The sequence below is a fragment of the Mytilus edulis genome, chromosome 10 (assembly GCF_963676685.1).
Source record: "Mytilus edulis chromosome 10, xbMytEdul2.2, whole genome shotgun sequence".
Lineage (NCBI taxonomy): Eukaryota > Metazoa > Mollusca > Bivalvia > Mytilida > Mytilidae > Mytilus > Mytilus edulis.
The window spans coordinates 23,875,159-23,894,718 of record NC_092353.1 but is presented as its reverse complement, the minus strand read 5'-3'; the positions used below and the strand labels follow the sequence as shown (position 1 = coordinate 23,894,718).

Genomic DNA, 19,560 nt, shown 5'->3' with positions numbered 1-19,560 from the left:
CAAAAACGCTAACCGGTTAACAGGACTTTTTTTTCAATTTTAATAGATTTGATATAGATTTGTATTGAAATCATTAAATAGTTGTGTTTTCTTTAAAAATTGTCGTCTTGGTAATTAATTTGACAAATCAATTGTAAATTGTTTGGTATTGTTAATCCAAAAACATAAAATTAATTAGAACTCGTCTCTCAGCTCGGGGCAAGATCTTAAGGAAACATAATTAGTTTCATGTTTTTTTAACAGTAATTTTTAATCAGTAATACGATTAAATTTTACTATTTTCTTCATTATTTAATTTTTGATCTTATATTGTGTAGACCAACATCTGAATGAGCAATCCCCGTCGTGCAAGTCTTTGTCATACTTTAAACTAAATGCTAACTCAAAAACTGTAAAAAGCAAACAAACGTGAATGTATACTTGATGATACAAATGTCAGGATTAATTAATTTTAATTGAAACACCTCACATTATTTTCGGAGACAACAAGACAAAATGGAAGAATCATCGGTTTCAAACATTTAATTCTACGAGATCAAGACGTTTTTTTTATTTTTCAATTTGAAGTTAGTACAAACGCCATAGTTGATACCGTGTATTTGATTATTAAAAGTAAAACTTCGACAGGAATCTTCACAGACAAGCCTTATAAAACCAAAGGCCAAACTACAATTCATCATATTATAAAAAACATAAATTTATGACTTGGATGGAATGTAGTCACATTGATACTCATACCACATCTTCTTATATCAATGTGTAGGGTACTATTGATAATGCCTTCAAACATTAACTTAAAGTGCCGGTTAACCGGTTAATCGGTCGAACGATTATACGAGTAACCGGTTTGGCAAAAGTGTACGATTTGACAACACTACTTCCTATCAATGGGATGTTTGATCATGATGGAAACGTGTATAAAGTACATTTGCAAAAAATATTCACATTTCAGGAAGATAACATTTAAACGTTATATGAATATCAGTACTAGTGCTCACAAACATTTTTAATATTGTTGCATTTTTTGTGTGTCTATCCCTAGTTATGAGCCTATAACTTAGGGGTTACCGTTGGTTACTGTTTGCCATGTTTGTTATAGCATAACCCAGCCAGTCGATTTTTCTGTTTTGAATCTATTAATAATTTGTAATATCGGGATACGTTGTGAGTTTTGGTCATGCCGTGCACTACAATGCCCTACAGATTAATTCTATTTTCATTTCCTCATCCCTTGATCTTTGGTGTTTTAAGGAAAAGAAAAAAATACTGAACACCGAGGAAAATTCATAACTGAAAGTCACTAATCAAATGGCAAAATCATAAGCTCAAACACATCAAACGAATGGATAACCAAATGTCGTATTCCTGACTTGGTACTGGCATTTTCTTATGTATACAATGGTGGATTGAACCTGATTTTATAGCTAGCTAAAACTCTCACTTGTATGACAGTCGCATCACGTGCCATTACATTGACACCGATGCGTGAACAAAACAAACAGACACTATTAATAGATAAAATTGTAAACAATTAGGGGAACAACAGTCAATATTGTGTTATCATCTTAATCACTATAAAACAAACAAATGTAGCAAAGAAGCACAAAAAGGTAAACATCGAATTTAACAACTCCATTCATTACTTTTTTATTATACGATTTTAATATTGTTGCATTTTTTGTGTGTCTTTCCCTAGTTATGAGCCTATAATTTAGGGGTTACCGTTGGTTACTGTTTGCCATGTTTGTAATAGCATAACGCAGACAGTCGATTTTTCTGTTTTGAATCTGTTGATAGTTTGTAATATCGGGATAAGTTGTGAGTTTTGGTCATTATTGAATGCCGTGCACTACAATGCCCTACAGATTAATTCTATTTTCATTTCCTCATTCCTTGATCTTTGGTGTTTTAAGGAAAAGAAAAAAAATACTGAACACCGAGGAAAATTCATAACTGAAAGTCCCTAATCAAATGGCAAAATCATAAGCTCAAACACATCAAACGAATGGATAACCAAATGTTGTATTCCTGACTTGGTACAGGCATTTTCAGGCATAGAAAATGGTGGATTGAACCTGATTTTATAGCTAGCTAAAACTCTCACTTGTATGACAGTCGCATCTAATGCCATTACATTGACACCGATGATTGAAAAAAACAAACAGACACAATAGATAAAAATGTAAACACATTAGGGGAACAGCAGTCAATATTGTGTTATAATCTTAATCACTATAAAACAAACAAATATGGCAAAGAAGCACAAAAAGGTAAACATCGAATTTAACAACTCCATTCATTACTTTTTAATTATACGATTTTATTTATCTATGAAAAATTCACCAATAAAGGATTGAAAGATTTTAAGTACTGGAACCGAATCCTTACTCTAACAGACACAAGGTTATATTAACATTAACTCTGACGTATATTTGTTTCATGGGCTGTGATGCCAAAACTCATTACCTACATATATATAATATATATATATAAACGAGTCTAAATTGAAAACTACGTTCAAACCTATGATTGCGTTGGATAAAAACCGCAATTTTTATACGTGTGCATGTAAAACAAATTTCGTTGTAGAAGGGTCTAAATACAGCGCAAACAACATTTTCCAAAAGACCAAAAAAGTGAAGACTAACAGGTCGAACAACTGATGTTCTTTAACCCTGCTGACTGCCATTGGCGATTGCCAAATAAAATTGATCACAAGATGTAACAAAATGGATCTTAATATAAATTTAATACTAAACAGAAAACAATTAACTTGTGGCCACGATGTTATGCCACAAACACAAGGTGTTAATATTTTTTTTGTACACCAGATCCGAATTTCGACAAAAAATGTCTCTTCAGTGATGTTAGGAATCGAAACGGTATTTGGAAGGCCATATAAAATGTACCCTCATTGTTAGATAGACTCTTGAATTTCAAGAGTCAATATAGGATGAACGGATCATATAAACCGGAGGGAAAATATGATATATATATAAAACTAAATATTTTTATTGGATGAACATACGTAGTCTTATTTTCAACGTTCGTTCTATTTTAGAAGGTAACAGTCTACAGGAAGACATATCAACCTAGTCGGACACATTGCTCTTCGATCGATCCAAATTTATAAATTATTATCTTGTAGTGTCTGTTGTATAAATGGTACAACAAAGTCAAATTGTTTGCTAATGTTTTAAGAGGTCAACAATCAATTTGATTGTTCATTAAATTTTTGAACTATATACAAAATGTAACCAGCAATAATACGCCTATAAACTTGTTTAGGGCGATACAATTTTCCTTTTACATCTTCCTTAAAAGTTCTGTCACTTTGTGGTGTGCTTTTGACAAAATTTGTCAAAGTTTGTTTTTCTTGATCTTAAACAAGAAACAGCTCATCATTTTTGATAAAAAAAAAAAATTACCTGAAATAGCCATATTTACATGACACAGACATATTCCACATGCAATAGTCATATTTTATATGATATATAGCATTGCTTCGGATGAAAAAGTCAGTTTCAATATGATATATGCATAATTCAGATGAAAAACCCATATTTCACATAGCATAGTAATATTTCAAAGTGTAAATCAGATGCAACAAACTTTTTGGTCCTTAATGCTAATTAACTTTGTGCTGTATTTGTACTGTTCTTAAGAACTTATCACTTTTTACCAAGAAATTAGTTAAAATATTGTAATTAGGTTCTATATTATATGATTATATGTTAACATTATTTTGTAGTAACCATAAAAATGACTATGCATTTTGCCTCTTGTTATACATGTAAATATACGTCTGAGTATTTCCAAATGAAGTATACTGTTATATTGTTACTTTTATTGTTATATTTTTTTATTCGAGTGTCACTGATGAGTCTTTGGTAAATCAAACGTGCTTCTGACACAAAAAAAAATATGCATTCCTGGTATCCATGATGAGTGTATTTACCGATGTTCAAATCCACCAATTATCAACGAAGATACAAATCAAGGTAACAAATAGAGTTAACCTCCTGAACTCCGAGACCCAGCACGTTGACAAGATTAATAAAAGTAATTCTTTTATTCGTCCGAAACACTTTCTTTGATTTACCTTCACCTGTAACGCCCAAACCTAGATATTTAAAAGACAAAGATGTATACATACGTAGAATTGTTAAGAAATATATGATCAAAAGGGAGAGAAACAAGAATAGCAAAATTGAACTTTTTAATTGTTTCCTATTTTTTCATCAAGGATTGTTGACTGGTTTGTTATAAAATCATGTAAGGACCAATTCACTACCTTCTATTCTTATGATACCGTTTGAAAATAGCATTCCATCAGCAGTGTTATTGACCACGTGATTAAAGTTTTGGATTTAACTGAATATGTATGCTCGAACCAGAATTTGAAAGCCAGAGATGTAAATATACGTAGAAAAGTCATGAGGTGTATGACCAAAAGGAATTAAAGAAATATAGCCAAATTCTTTTGAGGTCAACGTATTGTAGTTCTGAAGGAGTTTACGTCATAGTCTGGATAAGTGTCTCCTGATAGGCATGATTCACCCGCTCTACGTCAACCGCCATGCCTATTTTCACTCTGTTAAAACATCACAACCAGTTAATTTACAAATCAGACGACTCTTCTGTTATCTCAAGAATTGAGACCGTGAAAATATGTCACTAGTGCGGTTCAGATTACAGAAGAAGTTTCCGAGAAACGTCATTATAAACGCTCTTAACGAGAAGTTTGAGACGCCAAACATTAAACATCACAATATATAAAACCCAATCAACAAGATAGCTAATACAGTCAAAGGTCAAACAATCCTACACGTTTATAGAGGCCCATGAGTCCTTCTCAAGGATGCTCGTGTGTACAAATATTTCAACAAAAAAACATGTTTTTTTTCAATTTCAAATTTTATTTAGTACACTATTAGTTGTTTCATAATGCTATGGTATGAAAAGCAACCAAATAAATCAATTAGTTTTGGCCGTTGACTTTTTAAATGATTCTATCATTGAAAAAACTTCAAATTATCTCCCTTTATAAAAATTGAAATGTCTTTTTAACTCATCGGTGACCTATATGTTTTATTATTTTTTTCAAATAAGCTTTACTTAAATTAAAAAAACATTTAAGCGATTTCTGTAATAAAGTTTGTTTTTCTATTTCGATACAACCTCTATTTCTCCTATTAGTTTAACAGAAAAACAGTACCTTAACAAAAATGTTTGATTCTTTCGAAGGCAGATTGTGAGCTTTAATTAGCGTGATCCTTTTTTATATTTTTTTTTATTTTAAGTATAGGATCAAGTTCATTTCTAGAGAAAAAAAAAAGGGAAATCCAATATTTAAAAAAAAAGGATTTTTCCCCTCGAATCCCCTCATATGGAGCAATTTCTATGGTTGTACCTAGGTGAGGTTTTAAATCTTTTCAAATATCTCGAAAATGAAGTTCATGACCTATCAATATGTTTAGCCTATCTTTATCCTTAATTGATGCTCTACCAGCTTATAGTATCAATTTTAATTTCTAAATTTCTTAATTCTCTTAATTTTTACCTAACCTCACCTAAGTACATCCTTAATACAAACTTTGAACCATAATTAACTCCAAACTATGTCTTGTTTGGGGTTCCACATGGACGTCGTCAATCAAAACTTAGCGGGAACTACGATCATAACAGTCAATATATGCTACGATGGGATTTTACATTTCATCAAGGACATATTTGTTGGTCATACATGTCGGTTATAATTTGCAAGATTGTGCATTACCATCTAGTTAATCCTACATTTATCAAAATTACTATCATTAGCATATTTATACTGTGAACTATGTGAGAAATAATTGCTTATTATATAGTTAGTATATGCTTCCTTTTTGATTATCCTTCAATAGGTACATTATAAAAGAGTGGTAAGTAGAGCAATAATTAACCAAAATAAATATTAATTAGCGGTTAACAATGAACTTCAATGAAGTCTTTGAGATATCGGTAGGCAGGTGGTTTAAATAGTCTTACTACTGTATCACTTGTCTGTCAACAATGAGGTTATGTTCTAGGTTATATATATTATGGCAAGTGTTCTCGATTCCAATCTAAATTGACTAGGATTGTTAGTTTACCTACCGACTATCGATAGTTCTCTCGAGGCAGTCCGGCTTTCAATTTAAATATATGACCGCCATGAAGTAGTAGAAAGTGGCGTTAAAACCTAATAAATCAATTAATCAATCAAAGAAATGTTAAAGCAATATTAAGATGGGAATCGATATTTGCTATTCTATTTGTAAAGCAAGACGTTCTTTACAAGTCTTTACTATATTTGATTACACTCAACAGTATACTGAAATTCCTTTACTTGCAACAAGAAAAGAATATCGCTAAATATCGCTTAGCAAACGATCACTAAGATAAATTGAAGCGATCTAGCGCTTTCGTTCATTGTCCTATGCAGGACCTTATAATGTACCAACACTTTTATAAAGGTGACAATGTTAATTTTTATGTGTCAATATTTCGAAAGAATCGAATTTAAACAAGATTTATCTGACAAAATGCAGAAACCTTAACGTTGTGAGTAGTTAGTTTTAACTTTTGTAGTTGATTCTAACTTGAGTCGGTACTATATATTGACTTAATTATGTACTTTGTTCTGCTGCTCTTAATTGCAACGTACAGTGTCCTGTCAAACATTTTTATTTAAGGTCAATACTCTTGGAAGCAGAAATTGGACAATTGCGGTCACGAAGAACTTATATTCTTACAATTAACTAATACTTACAAATTTCTCTATTTCGTGTTTGTTTTCTTAAGCGTGAACTAAAATCACTATTTTTTGTGAATCATTTTTTAAACTAAATAACCGTACGATGTTTAAGGGAAAATTTGTTTCTAAACAGTTGTTTCAGAAGATTGTTGAGATGATTCAAAAAGAGTGTATGGATGGACGGACCTGTACTCAACTCACGCCTAGTTATTACACTAGTTCCTATTTGCCATTTGGTCCAGGTTAGCTATATATTACGGGTTAACAAATAACTAGAGCTTAACTATTTGTTTATTTCTGTCTCTACTAAAGTGAGACAGACATTCATGATAAAAGGAATCTTATTTGGTATTATGTTTATTGAACCATAAATCAGTTTCAGATGTAACAATAATGAAATGATACTAGTAAGCTGGTTCTCGGCTGACTACCTTGATCGAAGCTTAATATAAGCGAAATCCAGTTTATGTTACTACATGTAGTTTGCAACAGTAATTGTTGGGATAGGGATATATTTTTAGAAAGCCTATACTTGAAAAAGAAGGAGAAAGAAACCAGAGAGACAGTCAAACTCACAGATCGAAAATAAAATCATAAATAATCATGGCTTACTAAAAAAAATAAACAGACAAACAATAGTACACGAGACACCACATAGAAAACTAAAGACTAAGCATCACGAACTTGTAAATCGGATATTTATAGAAGTATTTAAATATCAGAGGTCTCGAAATGTAACATTATTCGACTAATGCAGATTAAATCATTGGTAATTTATCAACTACCGGGTTGTGATTTTATGGTGTAAGGAATAATGAAAATGCTTCTCCAAACTTTTATTTCAGTAGCCTTTTTCGGAGTTGGTGTTGTTACCATAGTAGTTAACAGTTTAGATAGTAAGTAACTAACAGCATTCACATCTTATGTTATGTACAATAATACGATTAAGAATATTAATCAAATTCAAGTAAAGAAGTAAAGAGCCAGTTTCTGAGCATACACAAATATATAGAACTAGTTATACAGTATTGTTTAAGATATGTTACATTAAGAAATAAAGTCACAAGAATAATGAACTCTAAACCTAAAAACAAAACCTAATCAAATGACAAAATCATAAGCTTAAATACATTAAACGAATGTATAACGAAATGATTCAACAACTATACTCCATGATAGCCTCTCATATACACAAAGCAATAACATACATCATTACTACATTTATATTTAGTTTCTGAACCTCTTATAAAAACGAAACTCTTCTTCAACCTATAAAACCAGTTAATGAATATGACTTAATCTTTTTCGTCAGTATCTTCAACTAATAGATGATTTTTTAAAAATGCCAAACAGTAATTATATATTTGACAATAAATGAATCAGGTACGCTCAAAAACTTATTCTACAATGTTAATCAATATAGCATATTTAATCGCATTATGTCTTGAGTTTTTGTCAAAATTTTAGTTAAAACATGAATATAGATATTATGTTATTTTTGAAGAAATTTTTTGGTATGAATTTCAATTACAAATAGACATGTTCAATTTGCGCAAATAATTTTTACGCTTCTAATCACATATACGGAACACATTCATATTACAATAAACCAATTCAGTTGATGTTATATTGTATTTGCAGTAAAAAGTCATAGCAATATGATATACAGTACTTACAATACTTAGTAAGGCAGTTACAATTTGATTTTTATGGGAGCAGGCGTGGTTAAATTTATTTTAAAAAAAAGGCAGGATAGACTAGAGTGATAAATAAAAAAGCAGAACAAAGATAACAACTGAACAAAATGCAGAACACATTTTTCATCATAGCCCTCCATAAAAATACAAGGGTAACTCCCTTAACAGGAAGTAAACACACAAGCAGTTCACTAAATATTCAAAGTTTTTGTACAATCAGTAAATACTAAGTACAATCTTTATACTAAGTAACCATGAAGTAAAACAATAGTAGTTAATGTGCATTAATTATGCATTGTAACCATTGTTTGATATAATCTTTTTGTCGGCTGACCTCGGCCATTGTACAGTTAATACATATTGCCATGATCTAATAGAAACAGATATGAAATAACTTAACATGCAATTTTCTCATAAATATTGAGCATTTAAAAATATCGTTTGTAAATGATAAAACAATAAATGATTAATCTAGAAATCAGTATAATTAAATCATGGATATATTTTCATACACGATAAATGTTTTTGACGAGTGGAAACAGACTGGCAAAGGATACTAATAAGTTTGAAATTTTGGTTTCAAAGTGATGTTTTAAATAGGAAATTACCTGATACAAATACATGTATTTTATGACATAGTAAATAACAGGTTTTTGTATTCAACTTGTCGTTAGGGCTTTTATTGTAGTATTTTAACTTGACAGAAACATATTAGACGGTCAACACATCTTGTGACAATTTTATTCCAGTAATAAATAAGAAAACATCAAAGATTATATTTAAGCTTTTGGATTAATTTGCACTTCTCGTGAGAGCAAATTGGGACCAGATTTGTTTAAAGGCAGTATCATCACACTTGCCAATAACATATTTTTAGGAATAGGTAAAACAATAATTTTGTTCTATTATAATGCCATTATGTTATTGTTCTATTATAATTTTGAAAATACTTTGAATGACGAAATTATTTTTATCTCTTCCTGTGTGATGTTTACATTCTGACGTCAAACACGCGACTCTATAGTAAAGTTGATGTCAGTCACAGTACTTCAAATATTTCAATCCTTTATGGGTTGATTTAACATACATAAATAAGTAATCAATACATGTGGTTGTTTAATTTGATAGATGCTTTGTTGTACTTCTTTGTTAAATATTTGTTTGTTTTTTATCTAATTGAAATTGTGAGATAGTGATGACTGGTGTTCTCCTTTTTTCACAATTTTACCTAATATTTCTGAATTGTTCACGCGTGGTTGTAAATATAGTAGAATTTGATTCGACTGTCATACAAGTGAAAGGTTTAGAGCCATAAAACAAGGTTCAATCCACCCTTTTCTACATTTGAAAATGCCTGTACCAAGTCAGGAATATGACAGTTGTTGTCTATTAGTTTGATGAGTTCCATTTGATTAGGGACTTTCTGTGGTGAATTTTCATCGGAGTTCAGTATTTTTGTGGTTTTACTTTTCTTATATGACTCCTAGTTCGGCAATATGAGTGAAAACGATCCAATAATCGTGTAAGATAATACTTTCTCCCAAAGGATTCTTTTTAAATTTTACAGGATTTATAAAAGGTTATTTTTAATATCATATCCTGTAGAAGGATATTAAAACCATAAGATTTATAATCCCATTATAAGTTATATGGTTCGCTACTGAACCCCTACGCATCCATTGAGGGTTAGGAAAATCCAAAAGAGGTGAGGCTGAAAGCCAAATGCCCTATGGATTTTATTCACCCTCTATTGTCCATAGGGGGTCAGTAGTTAACCGAAAAACAAATTTATCGCACGCTGGACTTTTTCTGCTGCTTTTTGTTGAAAAATGATTAATGAAACACAACAACATCAATAGATGACGTCACCATTTACAGTAAACGTCACGTCATAAACCCCTTTAGACTGAGTAATTAAATGGAAGTTGTTACAATACATATCATAAAAAAAAACATACATTTACATGTTGTGACTATATATTTTTTTGCAAATTTTATTATGGCGTTTCAATGAAGACTTAGTCTTATTTCCAAGTATTATTTCCTCATTTTTTTTTACCATTAACAGTAACTCTTTAATTAAAGCTATTCTATTTTATTTAGATTGCCAAGAACCAGCTGACATTGGTTTTCTAGTGGATGCTTCATCGAGTGTAAATAGTAGTGATTTTAAAAAGGCAAAAACTTTCGTCATTAATTTTACAAAAGAATTTAACATTTCAAATCGTGCTGTCCAAATAAGCGCCTTCGCATTTGATGATAACGTTCAAGGTGGTTTTTACTTTAAAAATTTCTCAACTGAGCAAGACATCTCCACTGCCATCCAAAATATTGTGTACACAAGTGGTGGTACTAACTTTGATATACCATTAACATTTGCTAGGGAACAAATGTTTCTGCCACAAAATGGCGCACGTGGCAAAATAAAGAAAATACTAATTTTCATAACAGATGGTGATACTACTGTTACAGATGAACCTGGACAATTATTACGTGACATGGATGTAACCGTCTACACTATTGGTGTCGGTACCAATGTAAACACTAACAACTTGGACAAGATTGCAACAAGTGTCAAACATCAATATATAGCTTTGAGTTTTTCCTTGATAAACAATATAAAGCAAAACCTCACGTCTCAAGCGTGTAAAGGTAAGTAAGTTGCTTTGTATGTTTGTGAAATGTATTCATTTTGATTGTCATATTTTAATTTTAGTATATACGCATGTAGTTTTTCAATAATTTCATCAACATAAAACTCAAACAAGAAACTCAATTCATATGACTTTAAAGTATGTATGCTTACCGTGAAGTCATCTAGGATTTCACACTTTTACATCAATAAACAATGCACATCAATGAAAGACCAACGATGTCTGAGTTATAACTCTTAAAATATGAATTGACAGAAAGATTTTTTGATTTGATATTTGTAAGCTTTGACAAGCCTTTCCAGAGCTTTTTTTACCACGTCATTTTTGTTGAAGATGCCGTTCAATGTATCGGTCAATATATTATTTTTTAAATCACGTGTATAGAATTTTATAAACTTTGTTCAAAATATTGTTTGCAAATACTTCTTGATACAAACAAAATCACACAAACTACCTAAACATACATCAACTTTAAAGCATATTTCTACCACTAAAACACCTTTCAATTTCTTTTTTTTTTTTCGTTTATCTTAATTTTGTATTTTAATTATTTTAACAGAAATTGGGGAACATTACCATCCCTGTAATGCATATAAAACCCTATGTAATTTTGGAAATTGTTGGATTACTGGAACTACCAATTATACATGTTTTTGTTACGTCGGGTACACTGGTTATCACTGTGAGTCAGGTAAAGGTTATACAAACAAGTATTGTTTTTTTCAAATAGATTCATGCACGTGCTAATATAAAATGTTAATCTTGGTATCTATGATGAGTTAATTTATATCAAACGTATTGGGTTTCCTGTTATTTGTGTTTTCATTTTTAAAAATGTTTTGAAATATTCAAAGGTAAACAAACTCTCTTATTTCTGTGGTTGATCATACAAATGCGTATTCCTGGTTCTACATGTATTTTATTATCTAACATTCTTACCTTTTTCTCGCAGATATAAATGATTGTGAAGGTGTCACTTGCCTCAATCAAGGAACATGTATTGATTATATAGGATACTTCACTTGTAAATGTCGACAATTTTTCGAGGACACTTATTGTGAAACAAGTAGGTCAATATTACTATAATATATATAATACTGTTTCTCTAATTCTTCGTCAATTTATCCCTTTTTGCACCAATTGAATAAATAAAAAAAATGATCAACGTGTGGTTCGTTTGATATCAGTTCTTCATTGGTTAAAATCAAAAGAAGTAGTCGAATTTTCTTGCTTTCCTCTGAATTTCCTATTGTGACGGCATGAAAAAAGGCGATCTTGCCTGATGACGTCACATAGAAAGTACACATATTTTTGCGGATCATTCGAAAAGAAGGAATAAGTTTTCCTGTATATTGTTAGAAAATTATTAGAGAAACAGATTCCACCACCAAATCTCGTGTAATACGATATCACCACTCCCGACAGTTAAATTTTAAATATTTAAAACGCTCGGCGAGCCTCGCGTTTAAAATTTGAAAATTTAACTGTCTCGAGTGGATAAATATTGTATCAAACTCGACGCAGTGGTAGAATCTATATTTATAACTTGTTCAATGTTTTTCATAAGGAAAATGATAATACTATTACAAGGGGGTTGTTACTTTTAAAGGTGCTTGGTTGGTCGGAAATACCTTCATACATGATGTCTTAGATCACCTATTTCATACTCTTACAACGTCCTATAAAACCCAACCTAAGGTATGTTCTCCGGACAAAATCGCTGTCAAAGAGATATGTTTCATAGACTATATTAATATTTTTCAAAGGTACCAGGATTACAATTTAGTACGCCAGACGCGCGTTTCGTCTACATAAGACTCATCAGTGACACTCATATCAAAATATTTATAAAGTTAACTGAGACCATTTTGTTATTCAATGGACGACTTCTTGTTCTACATTTATAGTGAAGATATATACCAAAGCGATATTCATACTCATAAGTCGAAAATAAACTGACAACAACATGGCCAAAACAAATAAAAGACAAAAAGATAAAAAAAAAAAAAAAAAAAACATATAATGAAAATATTGAGCCTCACGAACCCTACCAAACATCTGATGTTGATCTCGGGTACTCTTGAAGGGTAAGCAGATCATAATCATTAAAACCAATAAATGCATTTCTTCTTTATAGGCGTACTGACATTAATAATGTAATGGTTATAGCCTTTGTATATTTAAAGTATTTATCCCCCAAAGAAAAAAAATCGGCCATAGGTTTCATCTTCAGTCGAAATGCATCTTTCGGATCATTACATCCTAAAATCGACCTCATGCAAAGGCAATATTGTATAATCAGGATAATCCATTTGTTATACCGGGTTTTTTTTTATTTTATAAATTGTAGATATATGTGAACCGAGAGCAGCCGACATTGTTTTTGTTATCGATGTATCAGCATCGATGAGTTCCAAGTTACTAAACCATGCAAAAGATCAAGCAGATCTTACAACTAAGGAATGGCAAATTGACGATGATCATTTTCATATTGCATTAGTAACTGTTGCAGAATCTGCAATAACGAGTCTTGGGTTCTCAAATATTGCAAGTAAAGACGACCTTATGAATGGCATTACCAATTTAAATCTTAAAAACGAACCTTCGAATATACATCTTGGTCTTTCTAAAGCTGTTGAACTGCTAACTACCAAAGGCCGATCGAATGTTAAGAAGAAGATAATTTTATATTCCGATGGGCTACCGTCAAACCCTTCTGCACTTGAACAAACACTAACGTACTCACAGTACTATTCCAACATCGATATTTATACGGTAGCAATAGGAATAGACGTTTCCCATTACTTTCTGTCAAGAATATCAAGAGATGTTTCCAACGTATTTCCATACAATACAGACGCTTTGTGGAATCACATTATGCAGGACTTGATTAAACCAGAATGCAATGGTAATAAGTTAATATAATTTAACAGTATTCAATACTACAAGATATGAGCCATACTTCTTAGAATATGTGTTATAGTATTGCCTTTTAGTACAATCCGAAAAAGTAAAACACAATATATTACGTTGATACTAGTAGACAGTCAATTAAAGAAATCTGAAGTATATGGTATTTAATGGTCTTGATGATTGGTAACAACACATTTTCAGTATCATCTATTTATATATTAGATTAAAATTTGTTTGATTCTAACAGTAATATTGGAACATGTAAAATAATCTCCATTTAGTATCCCTTGAGAAAAATATTCTCTCCTAATATTATGTTTCTACATGTAGCATCATTTTCAAAATATATGAATTTGCTATTCAAATAAATTTATTTAACTTTGCTGGTATAAATTACATCCTCTGTTATTAGTCGAGTAGTTTACCTTTTATAATTCCCCGACCGTGCAAGGGCTGTATAACCAGTCAAGGTCGTTAAAAACTTCCATTTGTTGTTTATAATTCATATCATGTTTGTAGATTAGAATAGGGGGCATGCAAGTGACATGAGGTGTTTTTGACATCCTTGTCCACAATCCAAACTTCTTAATTCACATCGGAGAAAGAAACACATCACCCCGACTGAGCCATTCTTTTATCGTATGATGCGAATTGGTATGTGATCAAACGACACGGGAATCGACGTTAATAATTAAAAAGAATTTCGATGGTCCCGAAACCGGTTAGCCAATCCCGAGCTGCTTTTGAAATTCCGCTAAATATAATGACGCTTGCGGTCAAATGTTTCAATTGAAAATTATTGACCAATTGTTTATCAGCAAAATCGTTGTCAATATTCTAAATTTAGCTTTCTTAACATATAATACCGACCAGAAAACATTATTTCAAAGAAAATTAGTAATATTACTATTTTTTGTAGTTTGCACCGAGTCTGAACAAGCTGATGTAATTATAATGGTTGATCTATCAGGAATACAGCAAATTCATCTTAATTCTATTGTTCCGACATCACTAGTAAAAATACTATCGAAAATACGTCTTGGTACTAATGCTGTTAAATTGGCGTTAGTAACAAACAGTGATCAAGCAAGTACACGCTTTAATTTTGATGCATATTCAGAGTATAATCGAGTTGACCTGCAAAGGTCATTGTCATCGTATGAGGCCAAAACCAATAAATCATCAAACATTTCAAAAGCAATAAAACTGTCTCAAGCACTTCTAAGTGATCCAGCCGAAGGAGCTAGATCATCGGCAAAGAAAGTGATCCTTGTGATCTCAGAATTCAAAACATCATTGAATGACCAAGAACTTACATATGCAGAAGTATTGAGGAATAGTGGAACAAACATACACACGATTGGCATTTTTACTGATGGTAATGCGTTTGACACCATGACAGGACTTGCGTCAACATCATACCATATCGGTACTAATGGCAATATTTATGTTGACCAAATTGATACATTTATTGATTCATTTATTCAAGAACTTAAATCATTGCACTGTACTTTAGTCATTTAGTTTAACCTTTCTAAGTTTTTGACTGCTTTTACTTTCTCCGTGTAAAACTATTTTTACTTTGTATGTGTCCGTATCCGTTGTTACAAAGTCAAATGTAAAACGTCGTTTGTAAAAAAATATAATATAAGTTTTTGTGTTTACCAAGTTATCTTCCAATGTCATTTGCGTTTTTACTGTAGATCGTGGGACGACAACACTCTACATTCTATGTTCCCACGTTTTTACTTAGTATTGTGACATGTTGATTGTCGGTACAATGTATAGAGAATAATGGATATAATTTAACATGACTATCAGTTTGCCGCGCTAGATGAAATGCGATGTAAACATACATCAAACAGAACAGCAAAAAATTTCGATAAGAAGCTTTGACTGATGGAGATCCAATCAAATGATAAAATTGAGATGGAAAGTTTATTTACACTTTATTTAACGTCTTGTTAGTTTACTGGTGATTTTGGATACCAGGTCGGGTATAAAAAAATATTTTTTTCCTTCTTCTTTGCTGCATTTCGAAGTAAAAACGACGACTGGTCGACATTGAGTCAACATGATCTTTTATCCAATGTTCCGCCTATTGTCTCACATTGTAAACATTGTCAAATCATTTTTTGTCTAACCTAGTCATGAGCCTATAATATAAGGGTTGGCATTGGTTGCTATCGTCTTGTTTCTTTCAGCATTACTTAGACAGATGGATTTCTCTTTTGCACTAAGTCATTGTTTTGTTATATAGGGAACATTTTTATTTAATTTATTAAAATGGTGTGAGTGTTGTTCATCATGTTCATTGTGAAAGGCCGTACAACGGCCTACAATTTATCTTGGGCTTTTTTACGTCTTTGGTATTATGTGCATATGTACATGTGTATTTAAGGGAAATCATGCCACCAGTCCTGAACTATAAATATTAACAATTGCTTTTTTGAAACAGATGGAAATACGTAGTCGATTTTTTAACGTGCTTGTTAACACGGTAATTTTCCCACAAAAAGACATATCACGCTATTTGAGCACACAGTTCTTCATGGTTCTTCGACGAATGTGTGGTTGTGTTCCTACGATTTGAGTCCTTATCAATCATTTGTTAAACAAATTTTGGAACTATGTAGCCAACAATGAAACACCAATGTATTTGTTTTTGCGATACAAGTTTTCGTTTTATATTCCTTTATAACGTTTGTCATTTTATGTTTTGTTTTTGACAATGTTAATACGTTTGTTTATCTTGATCTTATACAAGGAACAACTCATACTTTCTAATAAAAAGTTCAGAATAATAGAAATGTCATGGTTTGTTTTTATGACTCGCCAATCTTGAACTGATGGATAAAAAATGTGATTAGCTCTGTTAGTCTTTACACATTACTTCATCGAAAGATAGTGCTCATGGCATAGTCATTTTTATATGAACTAGACATATTTCAGATGGCATTGTCATAGTTCAAATGAAATAGGTTAATATAAAAAAAGAAGATGTGGTATGATTGCCAATGAGACAACTATTCACAAAAGACCAAAATGACACAGACATTAACAACTATAGGTTACCGTACGGCCTTCAAAAATTAGCAAAGCCCATACCGCAAAAGCAAAATGGCCACGATGTTCCTACATTGATTCGCCTTTGTCCATCAGCATAGATGCACTCATTTGTTAACATTTTCATATTTGGATTAATAATATTATTTAATACAATTTATGTTTAGCGGAACTTTTCAGTCTCAGTGTAAATGAAGCAAATAGATTACAGCACTTTTTATATGCCCGTCAAATATGGTATACACATGTCTGGTGTCCGTCCGTCCGTCTGTCTGTCCGTCTGTCTGTCTGTCTGTCTGTCTGTCTGTCTGTCTGTCTGTCTGTCTGTCCGTCTGTCTGTCTGTCTGTCCGTCTGTCTGTCTGTCCGGCGGAAACATGCCGACCGTAACTTGAGAACGACCTATCCAAATTTCATGAAACTTAATATAGTTGTTTCTTATGATGGTCAAATGATCTGTATACTTTTTGGTGAAAATTAGATTTAAACTTTTTGATCTACGGCACTTTGTAACTAAAACAGGGGTGTGTTTTTTTCACATGTCGCACTGTATCTCAAAAACGATTCTTGATAATGTCGAGCCATATCTCAAAATCGATTTATGATTATTGCTACAAACTTTACACATGTCTTTGTTATATTAATCTTAAGATCTGTATACTTTTAGATAATGCTTCAAAATTTCATTTTTTAATGTGATTGAGTATTTTGTAAAAAAGGGAGAGTTTTTTTTTACATGTTGTGCCGTATCTCTATAACAATTTATGATTAGTGCTTAAAACTTTACACACTTCTTTGTTATAATGATCTAAAGATATGTATACTTTTTGGTGATGATTCAAAATTTTATTTTTGAGTTATTGAGTATTTTGTTAAACAGGGGAGGTTTTTTGTACATGTCGTGCCGTATCTCAAAAATAATTTATGATTATTGCTTAAAACTTTACACACTAGGGTGTAAATGACTGTCATCCAAATGAGATATATAGATAGATAAAAGATTAGTCTTTTAAATGAATGCAAAATGTTTATTATGCAATCATTATGTAATCAATTATTATGTAATTAGCGTCAAAATCTGGGTAAGTTCACGCGAATGAATTTAGCTCTATCATCTCTTTAACTATACAAAAAATTTGTAAATCTTAATCAACACATCATGGGCTTCAAAAAGGGTGTCTCAGATTGTCTCTATGGTGTTCCATTCTCTCATAAATCTCTAATTAGTGTAAACATCCTAACCACATAAAAGAAGATAATGTTTAATTAGATGTCAACTTTGTTCTATACATTCTATCTGAAATCTGAAACACTCTTTTGTAGATAATGGCCATAGGAACAACATATAATAAAATCAACCCTCTAGGGATACCTATGCAGAAGCTAATTTCATTTGAAAGTGGAAATTTGGTGAAAAATATTTTAGACACATTTAACATTATAATTGGTTACATAATTGTTGCATAATACTAACATTGCATTAATTTGAAAGAGTAATCTGTTAGCTATCCAAAACAAACACTTATATAAATTTACAATCATTATTAAGAAAGTTACAGCATTTTAAAACTTGGGAGTTGGAGTTATAAAATCTTTGTATTGTGCTACCTTAAGCTTACTTTCAAATCAAGTTTAATCCACTATTTTTTACATCATAAAAAAACTCTACCAAGTCATGAATATGACAGTTGTTAATCATTCGTTTGATGCGTTTGTGCTTTAATTTGGCCATTGCTAAGTGATTTGACGTTTCCTCGGAGCTCGTTATTTTTGATAATATTAAGTTAAAAAAAATCTTAGTCTCGTCCTACATGGACTGCATTTTCCATATAAAGAGAAACAGACATACTATGTTTTTAGTAAACAATACGACATAAGTTTATGTGATAAATGTGATAAACTTTTGACCGGTCTGTGTTGGCATGCAATGAAACTGCTTATCCGGCATTCTGCTGGTTATTTCTATGTATGAAACAGAAACTATGAACAGAAAAAAAATATGAGTCACCTACGTCTACCTTTTTGCTAAACATTTTTATCTTTCCTATTTAACAATGTAAAATACGTTTGAAATTAAATGTTTTTCATCTATTTAAGCTTAGTGTATATATATATTATGTTATTTATTGACGGTTCTTTTGATCGCTTTCTCTCCTAACGAGGACTCACTGAATAGAATTGAATATTGCTTTTTTTGTATATATCAAAATGAATTCTTACTGTGATTTGATGCCACATTTCCCAAGGACATACTCTTAATGTCTGTCGTACGTGTTAATGTTGTTCATAACTTGTCAAATTGTGAATTGCTATGCTTTCATCAAAATTGCTATCATTAGTATAGCTATAATAAGCGTTTATCAGACTATTTATTTTCCAAATTTCTTGTATTACTATGTCTGTTGATATTTTTAATCAACTGTTAATATCTTTATCTTTAAAATGTATGTAATGTGA

At 31.3% G+C, this 19,560-nt stretch overlaps 1 protein-coding gene across 1 annotated transcript; it reads left to right on the top strand.

Moving 5' to 3' along the window:
• Positions 1–7,569: 7,569 nt before the first annotated feature.
• LOC139492654 (collagen alpha-5(VI) chain-like) lies at positions 7,570–15,563 on the top strand. The gene is made up of 6 exons (XM_071280807.1): positions 7,570–7,671; positions 10,576–11,124; positions 11,686–11,817; positions 12,079–12,192; positions 13,477–14,034; positions 14,959–15,563. Exons 1-6 carry the CDS (start codon positions 7,590–7,592, stop codon positions 15,561–15,563), a joined length of 2,040 nt encoding a protein of 679 aa, XP_071136908.1. The 5' UTR covers positions 7,570–7,589.
• Positions 15,564–19,560: the final 3,997 nt, after the last annotated feature.

What these genes read in the sequence shown, in the direction of transcription:
- LOC139492654 (XM_071280807.1), top strand. Translation starts at nt 7,590, where the DNA reads ATGAAAATGCTTCTCCAAACTTTTATTTCAGTAGCCTTTTTCGGAGTT. An exon ending in AGTAGTTAACAGTTTAGATA is followed by an intron (nt 7,672 to 10,575) that starts GTAAGTAACTAA and finishes TATTTTATTTAG; the next exon opens with ATTGCCAAGAACCAGCTGAC. An exon ending in CACGTCTCAAGCGTGTAAAG is followed by an intron (nt 11,125 to 11,685) that starts GTAAGTAAGTTG and finishes TTATTTTAACAG; the next exon opens with AAATTGGGGAACATTACCAT.